This window comes from Pavona decussata, unplaced genomic scaffold (genome assembly GCF_977016875.1).
Source record: "Pavona decussata unplaced genomic scaffold, jaPavDecu1.1 SCAFFOLD_28, whole genome shotgun sequence".
In the NCBI taxonomy this organism is placed as follows: Eukaryota; Metazoa; Cnidaria; class Anthozoa; order Scleractinia; family Agariciidae; genus Pavona; species Pavona decussata.
The window spans coordinates 1,272,471-1,294,313 of NW_028145451.1; the positions used below are offsets into that span (position 1 = coordinate 1,272,471).

Genomic DNA, 21,843 nt, shown 5'->3' on the forward strand with positions numbered 1-21,843 from the left:
TAATAATATAAAGGAGCCGAGAGAGCAGCGGAATCAAATGCTACACTTACTTACAAGTAGTAAATATAATGACTCAATCTAATCACCTGATGTTTCGTTTAGTTATGTTGAACCACAGGAAGAACAGAGAGACGAGTATCGCAATTGACGTCACAACTGCCATGAATATGAACAGTGGAAGAGATACTGACTCCAGCTCATACACCAGCCTCGTCCTGTCTGAGGGAGGGGAACCACCTGTTTTGACATCATTAGGTCGGTTAGTTGAATGATGTAATGAAATATATGTCGCAGTCAATATTTAACCCTCCCCACCCTCCTACCATAACTACTATCAAACTTAGGAGAGATTTAGACGATACTGTGGAATGTGACTCTGTAGCTTGCTACTTGCTTCATTTTCGAACAGTTCTCTGAATGGATGGGATCTAAATGCCACAAAGTTTTACAAATCTTAATCGACAGCTTTTAATGGCACTCGATAATTGGGGTTAGGAAATCATATGAAGCTATTTGATTTCCACGATCGAGAAAAAGAACTCATCACGTTTCTGATGTATGTGCAGTCAACTCCAGCTTTCTGGACACCTTGCTTTTACTGTGCATCCAAAGTATTACGGCGTAAAATACATACACAAGAATTACCGACATGAATTTCGCGATTATGAACATTGAATAGTATGACAGGTGTTCATTAGCACAGGAAGGAGGTTGTGGCGTGACGAGGTTCCATGCGACAGTTACGAGTTACGAGCAAATAGCATCATCATCATCATCATGATCATGATCATCATCATCATCATCATCATCATCATCATCATCATCATCATCATCATCACCATCATCGCCATCGTCATCGTCATCGTCGTCATCATCATCATTATCATCACCATTCTGAGTAAATGCAGGTGTTATTAACAATATCTTAAGTTATATAATGATCTGAATAAATGCATACCTTCCCACGTAATTGCATCATATCCTGACCAGCTGATCACGCCACTATGAAGTTGATAAAGCCCCACGGTTATCTGTTTACCATCTACAAACAGAAATCAAGATAGTTCGCAAAATAGTTAGGCATTTGTGGAATTTCCATCGTGTCTGTTCCCATGGGAAACAAAACGTCTTTTGGCCTATGTACCCTAGTTACTCGCAAAAACGTCCTCTTAAATTACAAATGTCCCCTTCAATCAGTTACTTACTAAAGGACCAAAACGAGTTTAATGCCATGGACGTTTATGTTCAGGGAATGGGAATGGCCATTTATATCTTTAAGTACATGGATTGCTGGATATTTCGTTTTCAAAGCAAAGCCGATCGGGTTAAGTTAGCTTTAGACGGTCAACACGATTTTTTTCTATGTTAACTCAAGTTTACAAGCAAATAAACTGCTCATGAAAGTGGTCTGCTTGGTGACTTGTGCACAGTTCCGCCATAATTTTGCCAGGAAAAGAAAATACAAACATGTTAAAAACAACTGACATACTCTATTTTAAAACCTCTGAGTCGTCTGTCGCCAGTTTTGCAGGTGTGATATCTTTCCTCAACCGTTTTTATTGCAAGGCTTCTTATGAACTTTACGCCCATAAACATTAGGTTATAGTTGTGCAAGTCTGGAGTTTGAAAAAGGCCCATACATTTTGCGTCTGACTCCTGTTATTCTCATGCCACTATCACGGAGAGAAGCTAAGGAATTTACATCACGCGAGAAGGATTAGAACAAACTACCTCTCATTTGAACAATTCGTGTGTCCCCAGCCCTGTTTCCTTTGCTTGTGAAACCCACAGGGCCCTGTAAGAAACATGATGAAATATCAGTACTGAAAAAGTAGTACGCAATAATTCATATTGAAATAATATATTCAATTTAATTGCAACAGTGGGGAGATGATGCCACACAAACAAAAAACAAGCAGACAAATCAAAAAATTCACTTTTCTATGCTTCTCATTTTTTTGATTTGAAACTCCCGTAGGGTGGCAAACGTTGTCATATTGTGCCGCAGCCAGACAGCCAGGAAACCTTTCGATATTTTCATTTCGTAAACGATCAGAACACGACCGTTTTAGTGTACTCACGTTAAATTGTATAAGTTAAATCAGATGTCACATTCCTCATACCCGGGGTAACTCCTCAGAATTTTTGGTGGGAGTGTACGGCTTGGTTGTCCAAACACTGACCCTGTTTCAGACCAAGCTGATATGTAATGTTTTGGTACCTTTTCCACGCCTGGTCTTTAAAACCCACACCCATTTTCAGACCTGGTTTCTAGAATCCACAGACATTTTCAGACTTTCGGACCAAAAGGATGAAAATCTATATCCTATTTTAGACCAAACGGCTCAAAAACCATCTCCTTTGGCCCCGCAAATACCTAGACAGCTTTTCTAGAGGATTATCCCGACCCCCTCTCCTGGAGGTCATATATGCAAAACGATATCTTGCCGATCTCTGTCCTCGGCCGCCCTGTTGCGGCAAATTAGCACCAGATTACAAATGCTTGAGTAATCATTTATCACGTTGGTCACACAAATACATTTAATTTTTTCCTCCTTTCCTTAACCAACCTTGTTAGGATAATTTTCTGTTAGCCCGTGTAGACTGCCGGAATGGTAAACAACTCAAAAAGAAAACGCATATCTGCTGAAGTGGGCTTGATTAACTAGCGGAGATGCGTCGATTACGACCTGTTTGGCCCAATTCAATCATCGTTCCTCTTTCGTATTGAGAACCTACATCTTATTTTTATTTGTATGGGGTTCAAACAGATTCACACCTGGCTTCAAATTATATTACGTCGACGATAACACATATAATACATAAAGCTTTCCCTTTTCTTTATTCTACGATATAATGTCTGTACCTTCACATAAGCAGTCAACTTAAAAGCGGCTTGTTTAACTTACTGTCACTCCTGAAAAGTTAGTCCCTCTTAGGGCTTCGGTAAGTAAATCAGCAAAGGTGCTGTCCCCGTATGGAACCTTATCTAATGCTGTGCCAGGGGACATTCTAGAGATGGTCCTATTCAAAGCCAAAGCCATGGCCCATACTGCATCATACGCGTAACCACGGTGGACATCCCGTAACTCTGGCGCGACCCTTGATTCGTACTCAGCCTGGAAATCTTTTACGATCTAGTTAATAAGGCAAAAACGTTTTTATCATTTAAACAACAAGGACCAATTTTTTAGCAGGAGGCGTATTTTTTCCATCATTATTGAACAGTTAGCAATCGCGGACTAACATTTTAACTTGGTTTAAAATATCGGCCGTAAAGTTGTGGTCACGCCGGCGTTCATCTTTGGTTTCAGAAGCGCATGGCTTCTGACACCACAGGTTTTCACAGCATGAAGGGACTCTTTAATACAAACGGTAAGGTTGAATGTCGAGTTCTGGCACGAAATGTTGACCTTAGTGAGTAACAATCACCACCACTTTCCCAGGGATGTGCTTAGCAAGCAAATTAAAATTTGGTTGAACACTAAAGGATTTATTATTAATAATTTAAGCACGGTTTCCACGAACAGCTTACTTCGGGCACCACTGAAATTCACGTAACGGGCGGTCAACATGGGTACAAGACCTTCTTGTTCTCCCTTTTGTTCGCCCCCCCCCCCCCCCCCCCCTCCCTTCACCTCCTCAACAAGCAAAAAATTTATCATCAGCCAATACCTTTCCAGACACTATTTTAGCGTCAAGTCGAGTGTTCCAGAGATAATCCGTTGCTATGTGACCATCCATTGCCTTGAGCAATTCCTGAGAAGAGCACGTGATACTAGGGTCGTTAACTAGCCACCATTCCCTCTCCATATAGCCAAGAAGGATCCATACGTACTTTGCACCAAACATACGTAGTTTGTAAGCCTACGAGAGAAAGAAGTAAAAAGTGTTAGATTGAGTGAGATAAGCTGGTCATATTGGAATTACTGTGTATAGGAGCCAGCTAGCGGTTTTTCTATTACAGTGTAATTGGACAGATGGTATCTACTGAGTTTGTCAAGATATGTAGAACATTTTCAGTTGCGATAATTTTTTAGTTGTTTAGAGCTTTTCCTATGTTTTCGGGCAGTTCACTTTGAAATGTTTTGCATTTCAAGGCTGTTTGGATGTTGCTTTCTTTCATTTCTGTGTCCGGCTCCCAACATTAATGTTTTTTTCCTGACTCATTTGTCACATTTACTAAAATACAAATTTCTAATACAAATTTCTAATGGGAAGTGGATACATCGTGAGAAAACAATCACGAAATTTTGAATACATTGATTTAGCTTTAAAATGACATATAGAATGGTTGAATATTTGGGATGTGGTTCTAGTTTCACCAAAACATGTTGAAAAGTAGTCATTAAGGGGGTAGTCACCAATGGATTTTAATTTACCTACCACGTACAACGCGCCTAAAAATAACCTTCCATTTTAAAACCTTCACTGTTGGACACAGTCTTTTGTCTTAAAGAGTCAAAATTAAACAAAAATGTTCAAAGTTTTCGGAAGGATATCTGGAACTCCTAGAAATATTTTTCCGGACTTTCCGGAGATTTATTTAGACCACTTTTAGAGATATTTGTCTGCAAGCCTACAAAGCACACTTTTGCGCGTTTTATTCTATAATGATCTGAACCAACCATTCTCTGCGAAAACAAAATCTTTATGCTGGAGTGATATGCAATAAAAATTAAGGATGATGACTCCATTTGCTACGGCCAATCGTTCTGCGCATTCAGGGGTGGTCCGACAAAGTCTGGTTTCTTAAGGACTGTGCTTCCTAACTCAAAGGCACTTTTGCGCGGTTTATGACCATGCGGATGAGGAAGATCTCAGCAAGGACTATGAAATCTATAAAGAAAATTAGGCCTACCAGCTCATTTTTCAGATATTTGGAAAAAAACATACCACAAATTACGCGCTACCTATTTTAAAGGTGTTTGGAATTATTATTGCTCCATTATCTCTGAAAAATGCGTGGTTACATATAACCCCGTCAAAAGCCGCGCAAAAATACCTTTGTATTATGGGTCTATTATAGGAGGCACAGTCCTTGAGAACTATGATGAAAGCCACACCTCGCAGAAAACCTGTCGAGCGCCTTTACCAAAGAAGTTTCCCAGAATGATTCTTGCACCTCTTTTCTTCCAGGAGAAAAAATAAAGAGAAAAGATTAATGAAATACTTCAGTCAGAAACACTGTGAATACCTTAACATATTTGTCTATTATTATTGTTGTTGTTTGCAAGAAACAAAAACTGGATAACTTTTAAGTCCCGCCATGTACAACTCGCAACATGTGTTTCATCATTTAGTCGTTTCAACGGGATGCTGAGTGTAAATTTTTACCAATTATGCCTATGTTGTACTCAGCAATCTAGTTAACTGTTAGACACAGTAATTACTTTTCAAAGAAAGCCCCAGCAAAGCACAGGCATGCGTACAGGTACGATCGCTGACCAATCACATTTGATTATGCAGCAGGTGCTGCTCAGATTCACAACAACAGAATTCGAAACAGACAAGACGGTGACCCTTGCCTATGGATTCGTAGACAGCTTGTGCAGTGTTGTTTCAAATAAATATAAACAAGATTTGTATGCGAGCAGAGGAAATTACTGTTACCTTTAAATTCTCCATTTGAACACGCGCGTTCTCCCTGAAACTCTCAGATGAAATTCGTTTGATTCCGTTCTTCAGGAACAGAACATGAAGGTCGGACATGGCCTAGAAAACAAATGAAGCACTGATTTAAACAAGCATTAACAGGCCAGAAAAAGAAGCAAATCACCGTGCGATCGTGAATTTGGGGGGGGGGGGGGGGGGGAATCCTGAAGCCCCATGCACACTTGTTTAATACTTTTTCAAAACTGTCCTTTTTCACCTGGGCGAAAACGAAGCAAAATATTTTCATCCACTTAAGCGTTTTCGTATCGTTTTCACCTATCCACACTAAAACGCTCGGAAACGATGAAACGACTGTGACCTGGGATTGCGCATGTGTTGACATCAGAAGACCAACCGTCATCTTGGATAGATGCCCCGATTTGGACTGGAACCGACGGCAGTTTTCAAAAGCCTCTGTTTTCACCTGTCCACACTAGAAACGAAGCGCTTTCAAAACGATGCGTTTACAAAAGTCTCCAATTTTGAAAGCGTTTTCGAAAGTCTCAGTTTTCATCGGCGTTTTCGGGCGTTTTAGTGTGGATGATAAGCGAAAATGCATAAAAACTGAATTATGCGTTTTCAAACGAAACCTATTTATATGTTTCAAACAAAAAGAAGTTCATTTGTACCGTTCGGTGTATGTCCTCCTCCTGAAAGATGGTACCCACGTGACTCCACTTGAATGCTTTCAGGAGAGCGATCCGGGGAGCGTTAAATGATGCGTCATCCGGGATAGTGCGGTAAAAATGCGGGTAGTTCTTCTTAATGGACAGCTCGGGTGAAGTGCTGGAATAAGAAATCTGTGAAAAAGACAATTGCACATCTAGAGAGGTTTCCATTTCGCGGAAATTGGGTTAGAAAATTAGAAAACTTTCTAAGTCAAATGAAGAGACCATTTCCACCCACGCGAAGCCTTGCTTTTAGTTACAAGCTTACAAATGCAAGAGGTTCTTCTTTTGCTGAATAAAAACCTTGCTTGATGTCGCAAGAAGCCGACTAAACGGATGTTCTACTACCCCTACTTTACGACGTTGTGGACAACATTGACCCATTCCATAAGGGTATGCTGAAAGTTTGTTGAGAAGAGTAATTAATTCTTGACTTTGCTTCTGTTCCAGTCAGTAACAACGAATTGTTGCCGTCTCGTCAAAACAAATTAACGCAGGATACAGAGCTGGACACATTTTGAGTCTACAATTAATGCTTTATGTCGTTGTGAGCACAGAAATGGAAATTTTGTCCCAACTAAACGCTCATTTTCGTTCCAAATGGATCAAACATTGACCGGCAAAAGTGATATACCTGCCAAGATCTCTCCTTATTCCAGACAATTTTCAGTAGATCCATCCATTCATTTGCATTTCACATGGGTGAACTGGAAAGTTTGGCTAAATGTACAGCGCTCATGGTGTTGAAAAGCTAAAAAATTTTAATTGACTTTCAAAAGAAACTTGTTCTTCTGAGCTCAGAAGGTAAAAGGCGTGAACCTGTATCCTGCCTGCCTTAGGGGAGGTGGGAAGGGATGGAGGAAGCTGTTAGCCTGTAGCTTAGAGCAACTTTACCTTAATTTAATTGCCATTTTTACCTGTGGTATTTTCCAAGGATTCAGTCCAACCAACGACGCTACAACTGTGCTGCATGAAGAATACCCGGCTCCAAGTAACATGATCTTACGAGGTGGCTTATCAAGGAACTCGAAAACGATGTGCTCTGCCCAGCCAGGAAACCCCTGTTAGTAGAGGAGACATAAGGTTTTCAGTTTTTACTTTCATTGAGCCAAGACTAATATCACTACATTGTTGACCAATATTTTCTGGTTGCTTGGAACTGCCGCGGCGACTTTGCCTGTGAATAACTGTTTTAATATATTTTATATAGTTTAATATATATGAGCAAACGCCATAAAAATTTACCAAATTTACCCTGTTTCAAAATTTACCTAGAAACAGTTCGATGTAGTTAGTTAGTGTTCATTGACTTTGATGTTACCAATGGCAACAAATTTTTGACAGGTCCGGTTTTTTTTTTTTCAGAAAATGGAGAATCTCATAAAGGAACTTTTATGTTTTTTAGCTCGTTTTAATGTTCTTCTAGTGATGGTTCCCATTACTGTTTGTTCAATTTTGGAGCTTTCCTGAAGTTCTAGGGAGATATAATAATAATAAAAAAAAAACAAACAAACAAACAAGATGGTTGATCGAAGATAGCTGCCATTTCGCAATCAGGACAAAATTACCAGGCAATATGACGTCATCACTTTTCATTGCGGACCCCAAAAGAAACATCTTTGGACGTCAGAGTCATTGCCTCAGCTTTAACAGTCCCCCCGGTCTTGATAGGATTAAGGAACGTTGGTCAATATTGTTAAAAGCAAGCAAGGTTAGCTCTGTTTCTAGCCGTGCTGGGGGTCTTTGATACATCCAGAACGTTGCAATAGTCTAACAAAATTTTGATAACTTTCTCTTTTGCTGGCCGATCAATTTGCAAAAATAAATAAAATGAAATAAAATAAAGAAGGTGGGACTGCCATAAAACTTTAGTCACGTTCCAAGTTTACATATGGCGCGCAGAATTGTGAGAACTGACAAAAATTATGAACAATTTGTTACCCGGGTGTCATTCCAGATCATTTTCAGCTCATAGTCTTTCAATATGCCAGCAGTGTTCACGTGATCAAAAGCCATTTGAGCAGCTGGTTGGATTCCATTCCCGCCAGTCCAGCCGTCGTTGTGCAATGAGGTCATCGGAAACATGGCGCCTACGTATAGAGGGGTCTTTGCACATGTCTGTGGAACGTTGGCTAGCAAGAGGTACGCCAAGAGCAAACGAGTCCGCATAAGCATTCTTATAACCTACGGAAGTAAGTAACTAAAAGTAAAGTATGTTCAGGAAACAAGGAATTGCAGACGCTCGTTCGGCTTACACACAAGAGAGTTCAATTCGAAGAACACATATGTTGAAAAAAAACCCTCAGCTTTAACTTTAGGGCCATTGTCACGGAGATTTTGCTGTATGTTGCCCATACCTGCTCAAATATTTGACAATGAACCCCTTCTTTAACGTAAAACCACTCTTAGAGTACCGGAAAGAAAATATGAAATATTTTTTCTAAGGAAGAATAAGCTGTTATCACTTTACACATAATACACAGGAAAGTTGCAATCCATTTCCATCCACCGCCAAACATAATTAACACTAATTCCTGTGTACTAGTGGGGTTATTAACAAAACTGAACTATTATTTTAACGTTTGCATCGATACAAATATGAGTTTTGGCTATTCAAAATTAACGCTAAAACTTCGAATTCATGGCTTTATAATTTAATTGTCTACACTTCCACCTTAAAAAAAATCCTGTGTAAATTCGCTCACTCGATTCCATGAAATTGACAGGAATTTAAACCTCAAGCAACTGTACTCGAAGGGCCTTCATTTCGCTTCTCTTTCAGAAGTGTTAAGATTTTTTTTTTTAGAATAACTGCAGAAATTCTCGCGCGCTCATTGGCTAACTTTCATTGCCTGATTGCTATACAATTCACAATGGTTGAAGTGCGAAAGATAACCCAAAAGACTTTTCAGCTTTCATAAATTCCAACCAAGGCTACAAGAAAAAGGAGACTCGAGCTTACCCCGGAATTGTACATAGCAAAATATTAATTAAGCAGATGTAAACGACAAGATCTCGTCTTGTGGTTGCAAATTTATGCAGGAATAACCGTGAAAAAACTGTAGATCCTCAGTTTCAGGAAGTTAAAAGCGTGGTCTTCCCGTCAGAGCTAAAGAATATCAATACCTAAGGTCATTAATGACGCTTGAATTCACCATGTTTGGCAGGATTTTACGTAAAGGTTTTGTGACGTTTCATTATCAATTGTATAGGAGTTAATTGTCCCCTGTGGAAAACTACTTGAAACACTGGGCATTCCAAGAAACATTTTTACGTTTTAGAGGCCGTGGAAGCCCGTCTTATCACTTTTCCATCAACACGAACACCTTGCCATTAAGACCTCTTTTTGCCGCAGTTTAATTAATTAAAAGCTCATGTAGTATGCGAGAGCGGAAGCTTTTTTCACCTCTTGTTCCATCACTTATCTTAAAAAATGTTCGACCTCGTTAATCCGTTTCCATTTGAATGGCCAGTGGGTGGCCATATTAAGGAGTTGCATTGTACTTACCAAATAAAAGTCGATATCCATGTTGGTGGTGAACAAAGAAGCCACTGTTGCGCAATCAGACATCAGACAACCATTTATGTCAGACATTTATATTTTGTAATCATTCGCAACGATATGTAAATCATGCATATGTCAATGGTTAGAGGAAATTAAAGGTCTGTACGTGCGAGATGATGCTTATTTCTTTGAGTATAATTATGAGCGTTGTCCCTATGTTGTTGCAAGCTTGAAGTTCTTGATCATTAGTCGCTTGAACGTTTGCCTGAAGAGTGATACCGAGGGCCTTAAATTTTCCGGTGATAAAACGTAATTTCTCGTTATATATTGCCTTATATACCAGTCATTATTTAATATAAGCTCGTGACCGGGAATGCGACTTTCAGCAATCTGATTGGTTGTTTATAATTACCCGGGCTACGCGCGCGGCCCAACATATGGTTACGGCCTCACTTGGAAAGCCCTTCTGTTGAAATATTATAAAAAAATCATCCCACCAGTAGAACTACCGGTCGGTTCATCTTATATCAATTCTATTGGGCTCCATTTCGTGTCGACTTCTAGAGACACCTGGTCCGCGCCTTTGCATTTTCCCTTTGGGTGGTTTAAACTTGTCAATAATTTTTATCCAAACGATTGAGCTTGTTTTTTATTATTATTATTATTATTATTATTATTATTATTATTATTATTATTATTACTATTATTTTTTGTTTTTTTTGTTTTTTTTGTTTTTGTTTTTTGTTTTTTTTGTTTTGTTTTTGTTTTAACGACGGAACCACTCGCCTAGGTTTGTAATCAAAAAGAAAATTTTCACTCTGGTTGTATGATATGTGGCGTGTTAATTCCATTTTTTTTTATTAACAGACCCTCTAAGTCATCACTGAATAAAAACACTGGCCATTCTTTAATTTGGAATCCATAGAAAGACATAATGGGTAGGCCATGTAAACTCTAGTGCCTTCTAAAGGAACTTTATAGTTGGCATTAACATGACCTCTCTAAGAAAAATTACGGGATTCACCGTGAGGGATGCCAGAAATGGATATACAACGATTCATGCAAAAATTTGCATAACTACAAGGCAGGTGTTCGTGTCAAGGCAGGCCCGTAGCAAGGCTAAAACAACTGAGGGGGCTTAGCAAAATGGTGAAACAAAACTACCCCTCCCCCCTCCCCCGTCACTCAAAACAGACTGATTTGGGAGTTTAAGATGCAATGAGAACATCAAAAAACCCGGTAGATTTAGTAAGTAAAAAAATAACTTTGCACCTGAATCACACTCTCAGGTACATGTTTTTGCCTTTTCTCCAACGTGGACTACTACGTGAAGTTTGCTAATTTTACGTTTGAAGGAGGACGTAGACAAACGACGAGAAATTATTCTTCCTCTTTTTAAATTTAGAATCGGGCAGTAAGAATCCGACTGCAGGAGAATTGTTTTTTCTCTGGTCTTGAAGACATATTTGTGTGGCTTTTTTGTGTGACAACGCGGGAACACTAAATTGTTATAAACTAAGGACATTTGTATTGCTTAAAATGAGCGGATGTCTTCGAAAACAAGTATTTTATTTCGACAGCTTTCACTGCTTCAGATTGATTGATTTAAATCCATTTTAATTCTTATTTCCGATTCACAAGATAGGAGTGCGAAGGAAACTGACAGGTAGTAAACAGACTATTAAAGGTTGTGAAAAGGCACTTGCAGCGTCAGAATTCAACATTAATTTGTTTTAATTATATATTTTTGGGCACATTGCTTTTTAACTTCCAAAAATTCTAGGGAGGGCTCGAGCCCCCCCCCCCCCCCCCTGCCCCTCCCCCCGCTACGGACCTGCAAGGGTTCCTGAAATGCCTATTTTGAGAACTCTGACGATCCAGAGTGAGATTTTAAGACAAGCTAAGTGGTAAAGCAACTAAGGGAAACAGTCAAACTGCCATAAAATCGGAGAAATGTGCAACAAGAACATTTCAACGCTTCTCTTGAGTACAAGCAATCCGACTAAAGGTATGCTACCTGCATGATAACATCATGTCACCAGGCGACAATAACGTCACAAACTTCGAATGCTTTTGGCTTCGTTACTTATTCCAGACCTAGACTGCGAGCAGAGCAGACGCCATTTCCAACTTTTGTTCCACCCGCCGCCGGTGAAACAAACGCCGGAAAAAGGCGTCTGTTTTCGCAGGCTAATCGGAGAGCACGACACTCAGACAAAATCAGTTTCTTATTCTCCTCGGGTAAATCCTAGATGATGGCTCAAGCAGAAACGGCGGAGCGTTTTGAAACGTGGGGGTGGGGGGGGGGGGGGGAAGGGAAGGGCTCATCTTTCACCCAGCCATGGGCATACCCCTACTCAAATTTTCCAAAATGCCCTTTGCGTTGTTCGTTGGCACAAGCAAACCTCTTTGCAATCTTTACAGTGTCTAGTGTGTCCGTAATAGATTTGTGACAATGCATCAGTAGGCAGTTGTTCAGGCGGTCCTGCTTCATGGTGCTTCTTAGGTAGTTATTGAGTCGTCTGAGGGCAGAAAATGTGCGCTCTGAAGTCGCGGATGCTACTGGTAACGTCAAATACATCCGTAAGAGTTTGTGTACCTCTCCTAACAGTGTTTTGGTGACAGGAGTGTTGTTGAAAGCTTCGCACATGGTCCGTATATTTGTAACCTGGCGTACTTCGGGTAGCGCATTTCTCACTGCATCAAACGTTTTACAACATATTATTTCGCCAAGCGCGATGCTGGTAAAACGATTTGTGAAAAGATCATGAGATTGAATATTTTTACCAACTTTTATGCTGCGCTAGCGATATTTTCGACACTAAAACGTGAGGGGGTGCCCCTCCATATTTTTTTTTTTTGGGGGGGGGGGCTACAGCCTCCCCAGCCCACCCTCCCCCCCCTCCCCCCATTCCGCCGCCTATGGTCGAGCGATTTTGCTCTTTCTCGACCGTCCGAAATGTCGCAATATTGAATGAAATGTTGTTAACGGATAACCGTCGGGCGAAGACGGACAAAAATACAGACGTGGGAAGGGATCGCTGTTTTGATGTTTATGATATTTATAAGCTTTTTGGGAGGCTAATTAATTCATTCAAATTAGGGGCTTGAAACCTGGTTAATCACATCGCCTACTTTCCTAGGCAAACTAACTCATTTGTCGAGAATTACCGCCGAAAATCGCAGAAATCTGGAAACTCGTCGGGAAAATAGAACCAGGAGCTCCAAAGTTTCCTGTTTCCTGATATCTCTAGCCTGCGTAGCAGTAGTTTCCGTTTCCTTCAAGCCAAGCGGGGTAAGCGCGTGAGGGCATTGGGCATAAAGGAGCAAAAAAGTAGGAGCGGGGGAGAGGAGTTTCTTTCCTTCCTTGCCCCTCCCCCCCGCTCCTACTTTTTTGCTCCTTTTTGCCCAATGCCCTCGCGCGCTTGCCCCGCTTGGCTTGAAGGAAACGTAAACGACTGCTACGCAGGCTATGATATCTCTCTCACTATTCCATATGATGGAGTCAACTGTGTGTGATTTCCTGTTTTCGTAAGTGGGAAAAATTTGGCACGTTCGGGTAGCGTATTTACCATATCCTCAGGATACTAATGACGTCATTTACCGCTATTCACGATTGTTTGTGCAAAACAGTCGGTGAAAAATGGCGAGCGATAGATTTGTCTGTGCATATATATAAAAAGAAAATTACACGGTGGGTTGAAGATATAAATTTCATGTTCTCGTGTTTAAAACAATATCTTCTTGCCACTCGAAAATAACATTCATATTTTCGCGCCGGCGTGTAATATCCTCTATCCTGATTTTTGTTTCATGAGATATTCATTTCACATCCGAACCCCAGACAGCGCACTATCCCGATGTTTATAACAAATTATTTACCTAGGGATCAATTTTTTTTGTTTTTATTTTCGCAGTAGGATTCCTACTTATTTTTCCAAAGCCTTTCAAAAAGTATCATTGCCATGCTTTCCATATTTCAGAAATACAGAACTAAAGGTTCAACTTAAGTGCTTATCTAGTAGTAAAAAAACGTTGTTGCCAAGATCCTTTACACTAAGAAATCTAATTTTCCCCTGCCGGTTACCAGATTTCCAGCTTTTTCAGTTAATAATTCATATCAGAATATTGCTCACCTGTATGTGAATACTTGGAAATCTGCTTTAATTTGTTGAATTGCTTGTATTGGAGGACCATTCATGCAGACACGAGTGAATTAATCAGAAAATACTCTGTAGAACAGATCTGTCACCACCCCTGTGCACGTTGATGTCTGTGGGAAAAAATATATTCGATACCTTTTAATTAGAAATGTGACTGGAAACTCAATTAAAGTTTGTTGAATACATTCCAGATTAAACGAAACTCATTTCCGTTTAAAAAGCGAAAATTGTCATTAAGGCCACAACGAAAAAGTAATCAAGGTGAGCTTTTTAATTTTTGGCGTCAAAACAATTTGACTCGGTATATTTGAAAGAAAAAGTTAAAATAAAATAGATCTAAAATACTTTCAATTTTTTTTATATTTTTAATAACAATGAATATTATGTTGACAGTTTAATAAGGTTGTGTTTGTTTTTTTTTTGACGGCTTTACAATCGTGCACTTAACGTGCTTCTTTTGACACTAATCAACAGTTTCGTCCAAACATACCGTATTCATATCCTCCATTTTAGACTAGAAGTAGCTTGCACACGAGGCTTAAGCTGGGGAATCGTTTGACATGCTTCCATCTTACCAAGAGCCTCCATTGCAAGCTAGACCAGTTCAATACAGAGAATACGAATGTTTTTTTTTTATTGCTGCAAGCTTTCGTTATGTTTAAAATGCAGATGTTTTTCAGGCATTCATGTATATGAACGAATTAATTAAACTCGGGATAACTTTGTTTTGACGCTACAGTCTTATTTACATAGTTTTTTTTGAAAGGCGCTTGTTTCTCGGGTATGAATAATCAAGGTTGCGAAGGACCTTGGGAAGGGTTATCTCAGTTGCTCTCCCCAGGCCTTTCTGTGGGGAGCTTCGATAGCGTAAATGTGCAAAACACGAGACACATCGAACAACTTACAGCGGCTTTGTTGGTCATAGCTGCTTAAAAAATTTAAAAATGAAACTCTACTTTAACATGAAACTGCTCTTAGAGCACTGGCTGTAAAATATAAAATGATAATCGTACTTTTGTGTGTTACAATTTCTCCAAAATACAAAGATAAAACTTGAAAAATCCTTTCCCATTTCCAAACTCTTGAGTAAAAGCTAAGCAAAAACAATAATAATCATAATAAAAAAGAGTTAAGTATTCAAGACAACCTATCCGCTATTTTTGCATGTTCGCATGAAACAGTGATATTCTCAAAAGCTCAATAAAATAATTTACACTTACGGTTACTCGACTTGGTTCCTTTTCTGCAACTCAGAAACAACGTTGAATACTCAATCTTACTTTTTTAACTTACACAAACCAATTCTGATTCCGAAAAAGGTGTCAAGTTGAAAAAGAAAGCAAAAATGTACCTGTTTAAGAACGTGCCACGAGGTGACAGAAAACTCCACGAATGAACACAATTTCTGACTTTAAGTTCTGTGGTGAATGGTTCTTTATCCAGCAGACGTATTTGCATTTTGTTTGGGTTTATGTTACTAATTACCGCGTGGTTTTAATTCTTAATGCAGCTAGAACAAAGCCACGTTTTATCAGAATAATGTTATATCAAAAATATGCTTTCACTTATTGTAGTCTCAAAATTAAAGAAGGCGTTTTCCTCCCACTGCGACAGAAAACAAAATGAAAAAAGACCGCCATGCACAGAAGCTTTTGTGCAGTTCTTCGCTGTGATTGTTGTTTTAGGTTCAAGGCAGTTCGAACGTGTGGAATAAAATCCTCGCAGTGTAGTTGCGATTATTTTTGAGAAATGCTTTCCTTTGGTATTGCTGTTCGTAAGCTTTACGAGCTACCGCTTCGGATAAATTTGGAGTCTGTCGGGATGAAATGCGCAGCTGTGACCTGATTCCGAATGAACGTCTAAATTAAACCTTATCTTCTTTGGAAAAATTTTATTGCTAGCTTAGAAACCAATTGGAACGGAGAATGGGGTTAATATAAGGCGTTTAGCCTTTAATTTCTCCTTTCAATATCAATGTAGAGTCAAGCTGAGAGACAACAATATTGGAAATTGTTCGCTTTGGTCTTCGAACTAGTCATGGGATAAAAGGGTCGAAAATTATTACAACCCTCGCTGTCATGAAGATTATCTGATTTAGTTTGATCAGTTTAATGCAGTGTATCGTTTCAGTCTTTTGTTTATCTTATCATTCTAGTAGAACGTTCAATACAACTAAATTTTATTATGAAATATTTTGGAACGCTCTTCCAATGCTGGGAAACAAGCGCTTTTGTTACAGAGTCCAAGGAAAACAAGGGTAATACAGTTAGTTGTTGACTGAGAGGGTGGGCCTCACGGAAAAATCAGGCTTGTGTTGAAGATGAACGGACCAAACACGGATGTAAAGCGCGACATAAAAACATTGCCTGAAGGACATCACCAAGGCCACTAAACTTACAGTCGCTAGTCCGGGCGTACGGACAGGTTAGTAACACAAAGGAAGCATCTAGCTCAACCTAGCACTCTAAATAGAATTTTATCATGCGACTATGACACCTTTTTAAAAAATAATAACAATTTCCACAAATGCTATCTTTGTTTCCAAAGTGTTCACTATTATATATAGAGTAAGATTTGACGCAGGAGTTTAAAATCACGATTGACTACACACGTTTCACGCTGAGCCAAACGCCGGGTTATCAGGACAGAGATTGATTGCCGCCTTTGGGTTTTTGAAAGTTTTCAAAGTTTTGTGATTTTATCGTTAAAAATTTAAAATAAGCAAGTACCCCTCCGTCACTTCGTAAAGCTTTAACGTACAGTAAATACGAACGTTAATTAAAGCTCCCTTTGTTAAGGACGGTGCCTACTTAAAAACAAAGATTTTTGCGCGGTTTATAGTAGCAAGGGTTATTGGAATTGGAAAAGAAAATTAGCGGTAGCCATACAATTTTCAGAGATAATCTAGCTTCAATTTGGGAACAAATTCCACACATTGTTATGCGTGATCGCCCCAAATTTTCTATTCGGATTGTAACAGTCCTAATGGTGAGATTTTTTTCTGAATAGCCATAAACTACGCAAAAATAACTAAAAAAGAGTGACTAGAGAATACCGCACTAGTTTATGAGTAAGGGCACGTACCAACGGTTCTTGTCAAGGCTGGAAAAAGCAGGCCTGTCGGCGTGCCCTAAGCACATGATTTGAACAACTTGTAGTCACACTGAACAATATTTGCGAACAAGGTGAAGGCGAATCAATTTCCTGTTAACTCTTACAACCTGAGTACAAAAACAAAAAATGTCACGGAACCGATAAAAGTTTGAACGGTCCCGATCATCTTTGCCAGGCGTATGATACGTCCGTGTCATCTTGAAACCGCACTATCTTGAGCAACAGTGAGGTTTATTGAAATTTGAGAGATTAGAAGAAAATTAAAGGGACTACGTCAGCTGGAGAGCATGCGCAGTAGAGTCCGATTGAGACTAATTTGCATTTCCATTTTTTAACCTTCTGCGTTTTTGGTTTGCTTGTGTTTGAAAAATATTTAAGAATTGGTTCATGTTTAGCGTGCGCATATCGAGTTATGGATGCACGCGGGAAGTTTGGAGGAGCACGAGAGAAGCGTAAGAGTTGCTCGAGGCGTAGCCGAGAGCAACTCTAGCTTCTTGAGTGCTCTCCGAACTTCCCAAGTGCATCCATAACTCGATATACGCACGCTACACATGAACCAATTTTTATAGCATAGTGATAACAAAGCAGTGCGTGGAAAAAAAGTTATCTTTTTGCGATTGATTACAAAATTCTCTCAGCGCGCTGAATAGAAAAAAAAAAGCTTCTTATTGACAGGTTGCAAACACTATTTGATTTTCATAATAAAATTTGTTCACAATAAGGCTACAATGTGCTTAAAAAATGAATTATGCGCGTTTCCTCGCCAAAATTTGATTTGTCTGTCCGTCACTGTCGGAAATGTCTTGAGTCATTTAGGCTAACTTTCACTGGATTGTCTTTTCTACAAACTTTGCAGTCTACCCTAGCCTGTATTTTATAAAGCACTATTAAACCATGCGTTCAACAAATTTGGAGCAACGAATCTATATTTAAAATATCGGACCCTCTATTTTCAATTGCAAATTGACGTTGCTTCAGATAAGATCATAAAGCTGGACTGCCGCCTTTTGTTGCTTGGTCGCTCCATACTTTTTATCTTTTTTTCTTCTTTTTCAGTGGATAACCCCATTTATCTAATACAAAACAATTGCCATGGGCATGTTTAGTTTATCTTATAGGACATTTATTCCGACATTCGAGAATATCATATTTTCCTCCGAAACACGGTAAAATCTTTGTCAGTCACTTTTAAATCGTTTAAGCATGAAGTTGCTCAAAGCAACGCATTACTAATCTTCGTTTCGGAGAACAAACGGATTATGTTTAGTTCATCGCATCAAGCCTTGGCAGTCGGAACATTATGCTTAGCACTTAGAAGGAGGAAAGGCTAGGCAAAGGCTCGCATCCAAAAATTAAGAAAAAATTACAACTATGGACAAAAATATTACTTTTAGCAACTGAACTCAAGTTAAATAAAAAGTGATGTAGTAGAACTCACCTGAATATTATCATCAGCTGCAAAGTTTTAAGCTCCGTCACCAAATTCAATGGTTTGATGGTTGCAAACTCAGTTTCAGATTCGCCTGTCTTCTACTAGAGCGTCTAAATGTCACTGATAGTGTAATCCGCGGATTTATTCACCTAAACAATATAAGATAAAGGACATACGACGGACAGCGATCATGATCTGTAAAACGGAAACAAAATAACAATGGATTTGAATGACGGATTTAAGCAAAACAACATCTATGCGTTAAAATAAACGTAGTACATATTGAAAAGTTTACTTCCAAACCTTTTACCCAGGCAGTGTATATTTGAACTTCAAGCCTCGAAGAAAGCGACGAAAATTCATGTAAAAGCAGATATTCTTCACGTGCCGATGAAAAAAGGCAATAAAAACTGGTATCTTTGCTGGAGACCAATAATTGGCATTTGTCTTACTGGGGATATTGAATAACAATGTATCACATTTAATTTGCTGTGGTTGATAATATTCTGGAAGGCGTTATTGATTTTATCGAGTATAGCATCATTAAAGGATTGAAACCATCTTCTCCTTGTTGATCTCCAATCATTTTCTTCGTAGTTACTTATGAGAATTTGGCACCTCACGGTCAAGTTAACCTTATTTGATGGCTTGTGTAATTCTCCCACCTAACAGCCAAGCATGGTATTCATATCAAAAAGAGAATCTTGATGTTGATCAACTCAAAGGATTGACGCGTTTATGAAGCCTTCAATTTATACCAAAACATCTGCTAGTTTCAGAAATGAAAATCCATTTAAAGAGGAAGTGTCATTTTTGAGGTAAAGGTTTGTCTTCCTGTTTACATTATTTCATTGCAGAGCATTCTAAAAGAATCGCAAGATGATTTCCCTTTGTAACAAATGAGCCGAACTTGATATAGGTTTACTTCTTCGAGTCATCTCGTGAATTGGCTCATCCGGTGTAAATGAAATTGTATACTCTTAACCCCTGAAATGATGTAATTGACTGTGGATAAACCCTTCTATAAAGCACCACTTTTTTTCTCATTCCAATTTTCATATATTTCAATGTAAACAGTGATTTTTTTTTTCTCTAGCAAAACACGAACGACTAAATAAACTCTGAGTTAAAAAATAATATAACGAAATCATTTCAAAACGACGTTTGAAACAAATTAAAACGAAACAATAAGAAGAAAAATATACGGCTGTCGGTATTCACACTGCGTTGTTTACTTTATGATTCTTTTTTTCAATATATTGCTGAAAACTTTAATATGACTTCCATTTGCTCAAGCACAAGGATAAAGTCTAGACAAAAAAAAAAAAGAAAAACAAAACCAATAACAACAACAAAAGTAAACGTTTGCCACATAAGAAAAAGGACAGAATTTGCTCTTCTTAGGGGTCCAGTGGCTTGGGTCCAGGATTTACACAGTGGTGGGCTGAGTAGTCAAGTAGCGTGGTTTTCTGCCGCACCTCAAGGGCAAGGGCTGATGATACTCCTAGTCGATGGTATTGTAGCCTGTAGCTAGGCAAGCTATCAGCCAGTGAAGAGATGAAGAGAAGGGGCTAACCTGCAGGCAAAACAAACAAACAACGACAACAAGCAAAGACAAAAGCCTCCTCGCCCTCATCAATTTGTTCTCTTTCGTTGATCTTTCAAAAAAGCTATGATCTTTGGTTGCCAGCGGTTTTGCTTGGATGCGGTACAACGTAACTGTCTACTGCTGCCTTTTCCGCGCACGCCACTCTCAGTAGCTTCCTCTTGGTAAAAGATCGCAAAATCATTGATGACGGATGCTATTGCAACATCGGCGGCAAGGTCTCATGTTTCAGCGGTACACTCGCATAGACGCTTAGTACCAGTCCACTCTGGGACTATTTAAATATTTCATTCGCGCCAAAATTTAGTTATGTCAAGCAGATCGTCTTCATATCAATTTCGCTTGTTGCAAGTTTCCATGTATCCAAACTAGCGGTCAGGTACGTTCATATTGTCCTTTAGCCCTTTGTCTTTCGTATTGTTGTTTTTATTGCCTTTCGCTCGCATTATTCTTGCAATCGATCGTTAGCTTCAGTGTATATATTTGTTTCTGTTCCAGAAACCACTGGTTACGATTTTGTGTAAATTACAGTTCATGGAACTGTTACGTACGTTTCAATAAATTTACCGGTGCGTTCGCTACAGATGCGGTGATACTATGTGGCAGTGATACTACTATACGGTGGAAACAAAATCATTGATGGTCACACAAGGACATTTTGCCGTCATTTTCCTGTACCGTCCTGTTGTGTAAGCCCACTACGAAGGAACCAGCATAAAGGGTGGTGTACCAAAGTATCTGAAATTCCCAAACACAATATTTTACATAACAATACAGTACTCAGCATGTCACAGGCATAGGACAAAGACAGCCTCGTTCTCAGTCGTCCTTGCAGGGCAATCGCTCCCAGCCCCCCGATACAAACGGATAAGGTTTATGTCGGTGGGGAGTGGGAACGGATATTTGGTTTTACTAACAGAGTTGATAAGGTAATTTGGCCACCGTAAAGAGATTCCAGTGCTAAAATTACTTTATCAGCTCTGTTGATAAAACCAAACATTTGCAGCCGATACAAAGTACCCTGTGTAGCAAGTTTGTAGCGAGCGAAAAGCTATTCTAGTTTCCGGTTTTCTAGCTGCGCGAGAAAAGGGCGAGTGCAACTCAACAATAGAGAGATTAAGCACCACGTTTACGGCAAACGGCAAACGTGAGATTCGCGTTTAATTTTTCTTGAAAAATTGAGTACATAGATGAAAAAAGTACAAGATAATTCTGGCCTTTGATGCTAACGCAAAGCTACTCAATTTTACTGAGAAACTGAAAACAGCGAGCGGTAAATGTTGTGTAAACATGGTCGCGTCGTCGTTTCTGCCGTTTGCCGCAAAACGTGGTGCTTTATCTCTCTAATGGCTTCTGTCGGCAACGTCAGGACTACAAGGATTAAGAATACTACATTTTATCATCATAAGGTGTCCAACCTTGTTTTAGATCATCCGTTCTTGGAACAACCAATATAAAACGAGTCTCGGCGACAGTTGAAATCCTTGACCTTCCGTACACCCATCGGATGCTCTAACTGCTGAGTTAGCTGTAAAGAAGTTGAGAAAACTCTCGCCAAAATTAGCATATTCTCGATAATGCTTGATCTAACTGACTTGTTGAAAACCGATTTATCATTTTCCTGTAACCACCGCCTCCGCCCCCCCCCCCCCCCCACCTTCCTTTCAATGTTGATGGTGGTAGGTTTAACCAAAATCTCG

At 39.3% G+C, this 21,843-nt stretch overlaps 1 protein-coding gene across 3 annotated transcripts in view; it reads right to left on the reverse strand.

Annotated features, from left to right (window-relative positions):
- The window catches only part of LOC146485003 (gamma-aminobutyric acid type B receptor subunit 2-like), a 26,820-nt gene extending 7,610 nt beyond the window's left edge, over window positions 1-19,210 (reverse strand). Inside the window, exons 1-12 of one of the 3 annotated variants that reach the window (XM_085103892.1) lie at window positions 18,841-19,210; window positions 18,544-18,732; window positions 8,265-8,507; window positions 7,241-7,384; window positions 6,285-6,455; window positions 5,614-5,715; window positions 5,067-5,132; window positions 3,676-3,867; window positions 2,910-3,137; window positions 1,732-1,795; window positions 959-1,042; window positions 87-237 (exon numbers count right to left, since the gene is read on the reverse strand). In XM_085103892.1, coding sequence (XP_084960018.1) covers window positions 87-237; window positions 959-1,042; window positions 1,732-1,795; window positions 2,910-3,137; window positions 3,676-3,867; window positions 5,067-5,132; window positions 5,614-5,715; window positions 6,285-6,455; window positions 7,241-7,384; window positions 8,265-8,498 — 1,436 coding nt within the window. In that variant the 5' untranslated portion in view covers window positions 8,499-8,507; window positions 18,544-18,732; window positions 18,841-19,210. Of the gene's footprint in view, window positions 1-86; window positions 238-958; window positions 1,043-1,731; window positions 1,796-2,909; window positions 3,138-3,675; window positions 3,868-5,066; window positions 5,133-5,613; window positions 5,716-6,284; window positions 6,456-7,240; window positions 7,385-8,264; window positions 8,508-9,831; window positions 10,105-13,964; window positions 14,102-15,211; window positions 15,347-18,543; window positions 18,733-18,840 lie in introns of those variants that run through there. The other 2 variants (XM_085103891.1, XM_085103890.1) reach the window with 2 other exon arrangements.
- Between the last annotated feature and the right edge of the window lie 2,633 nt (window positions 19,211-21,843).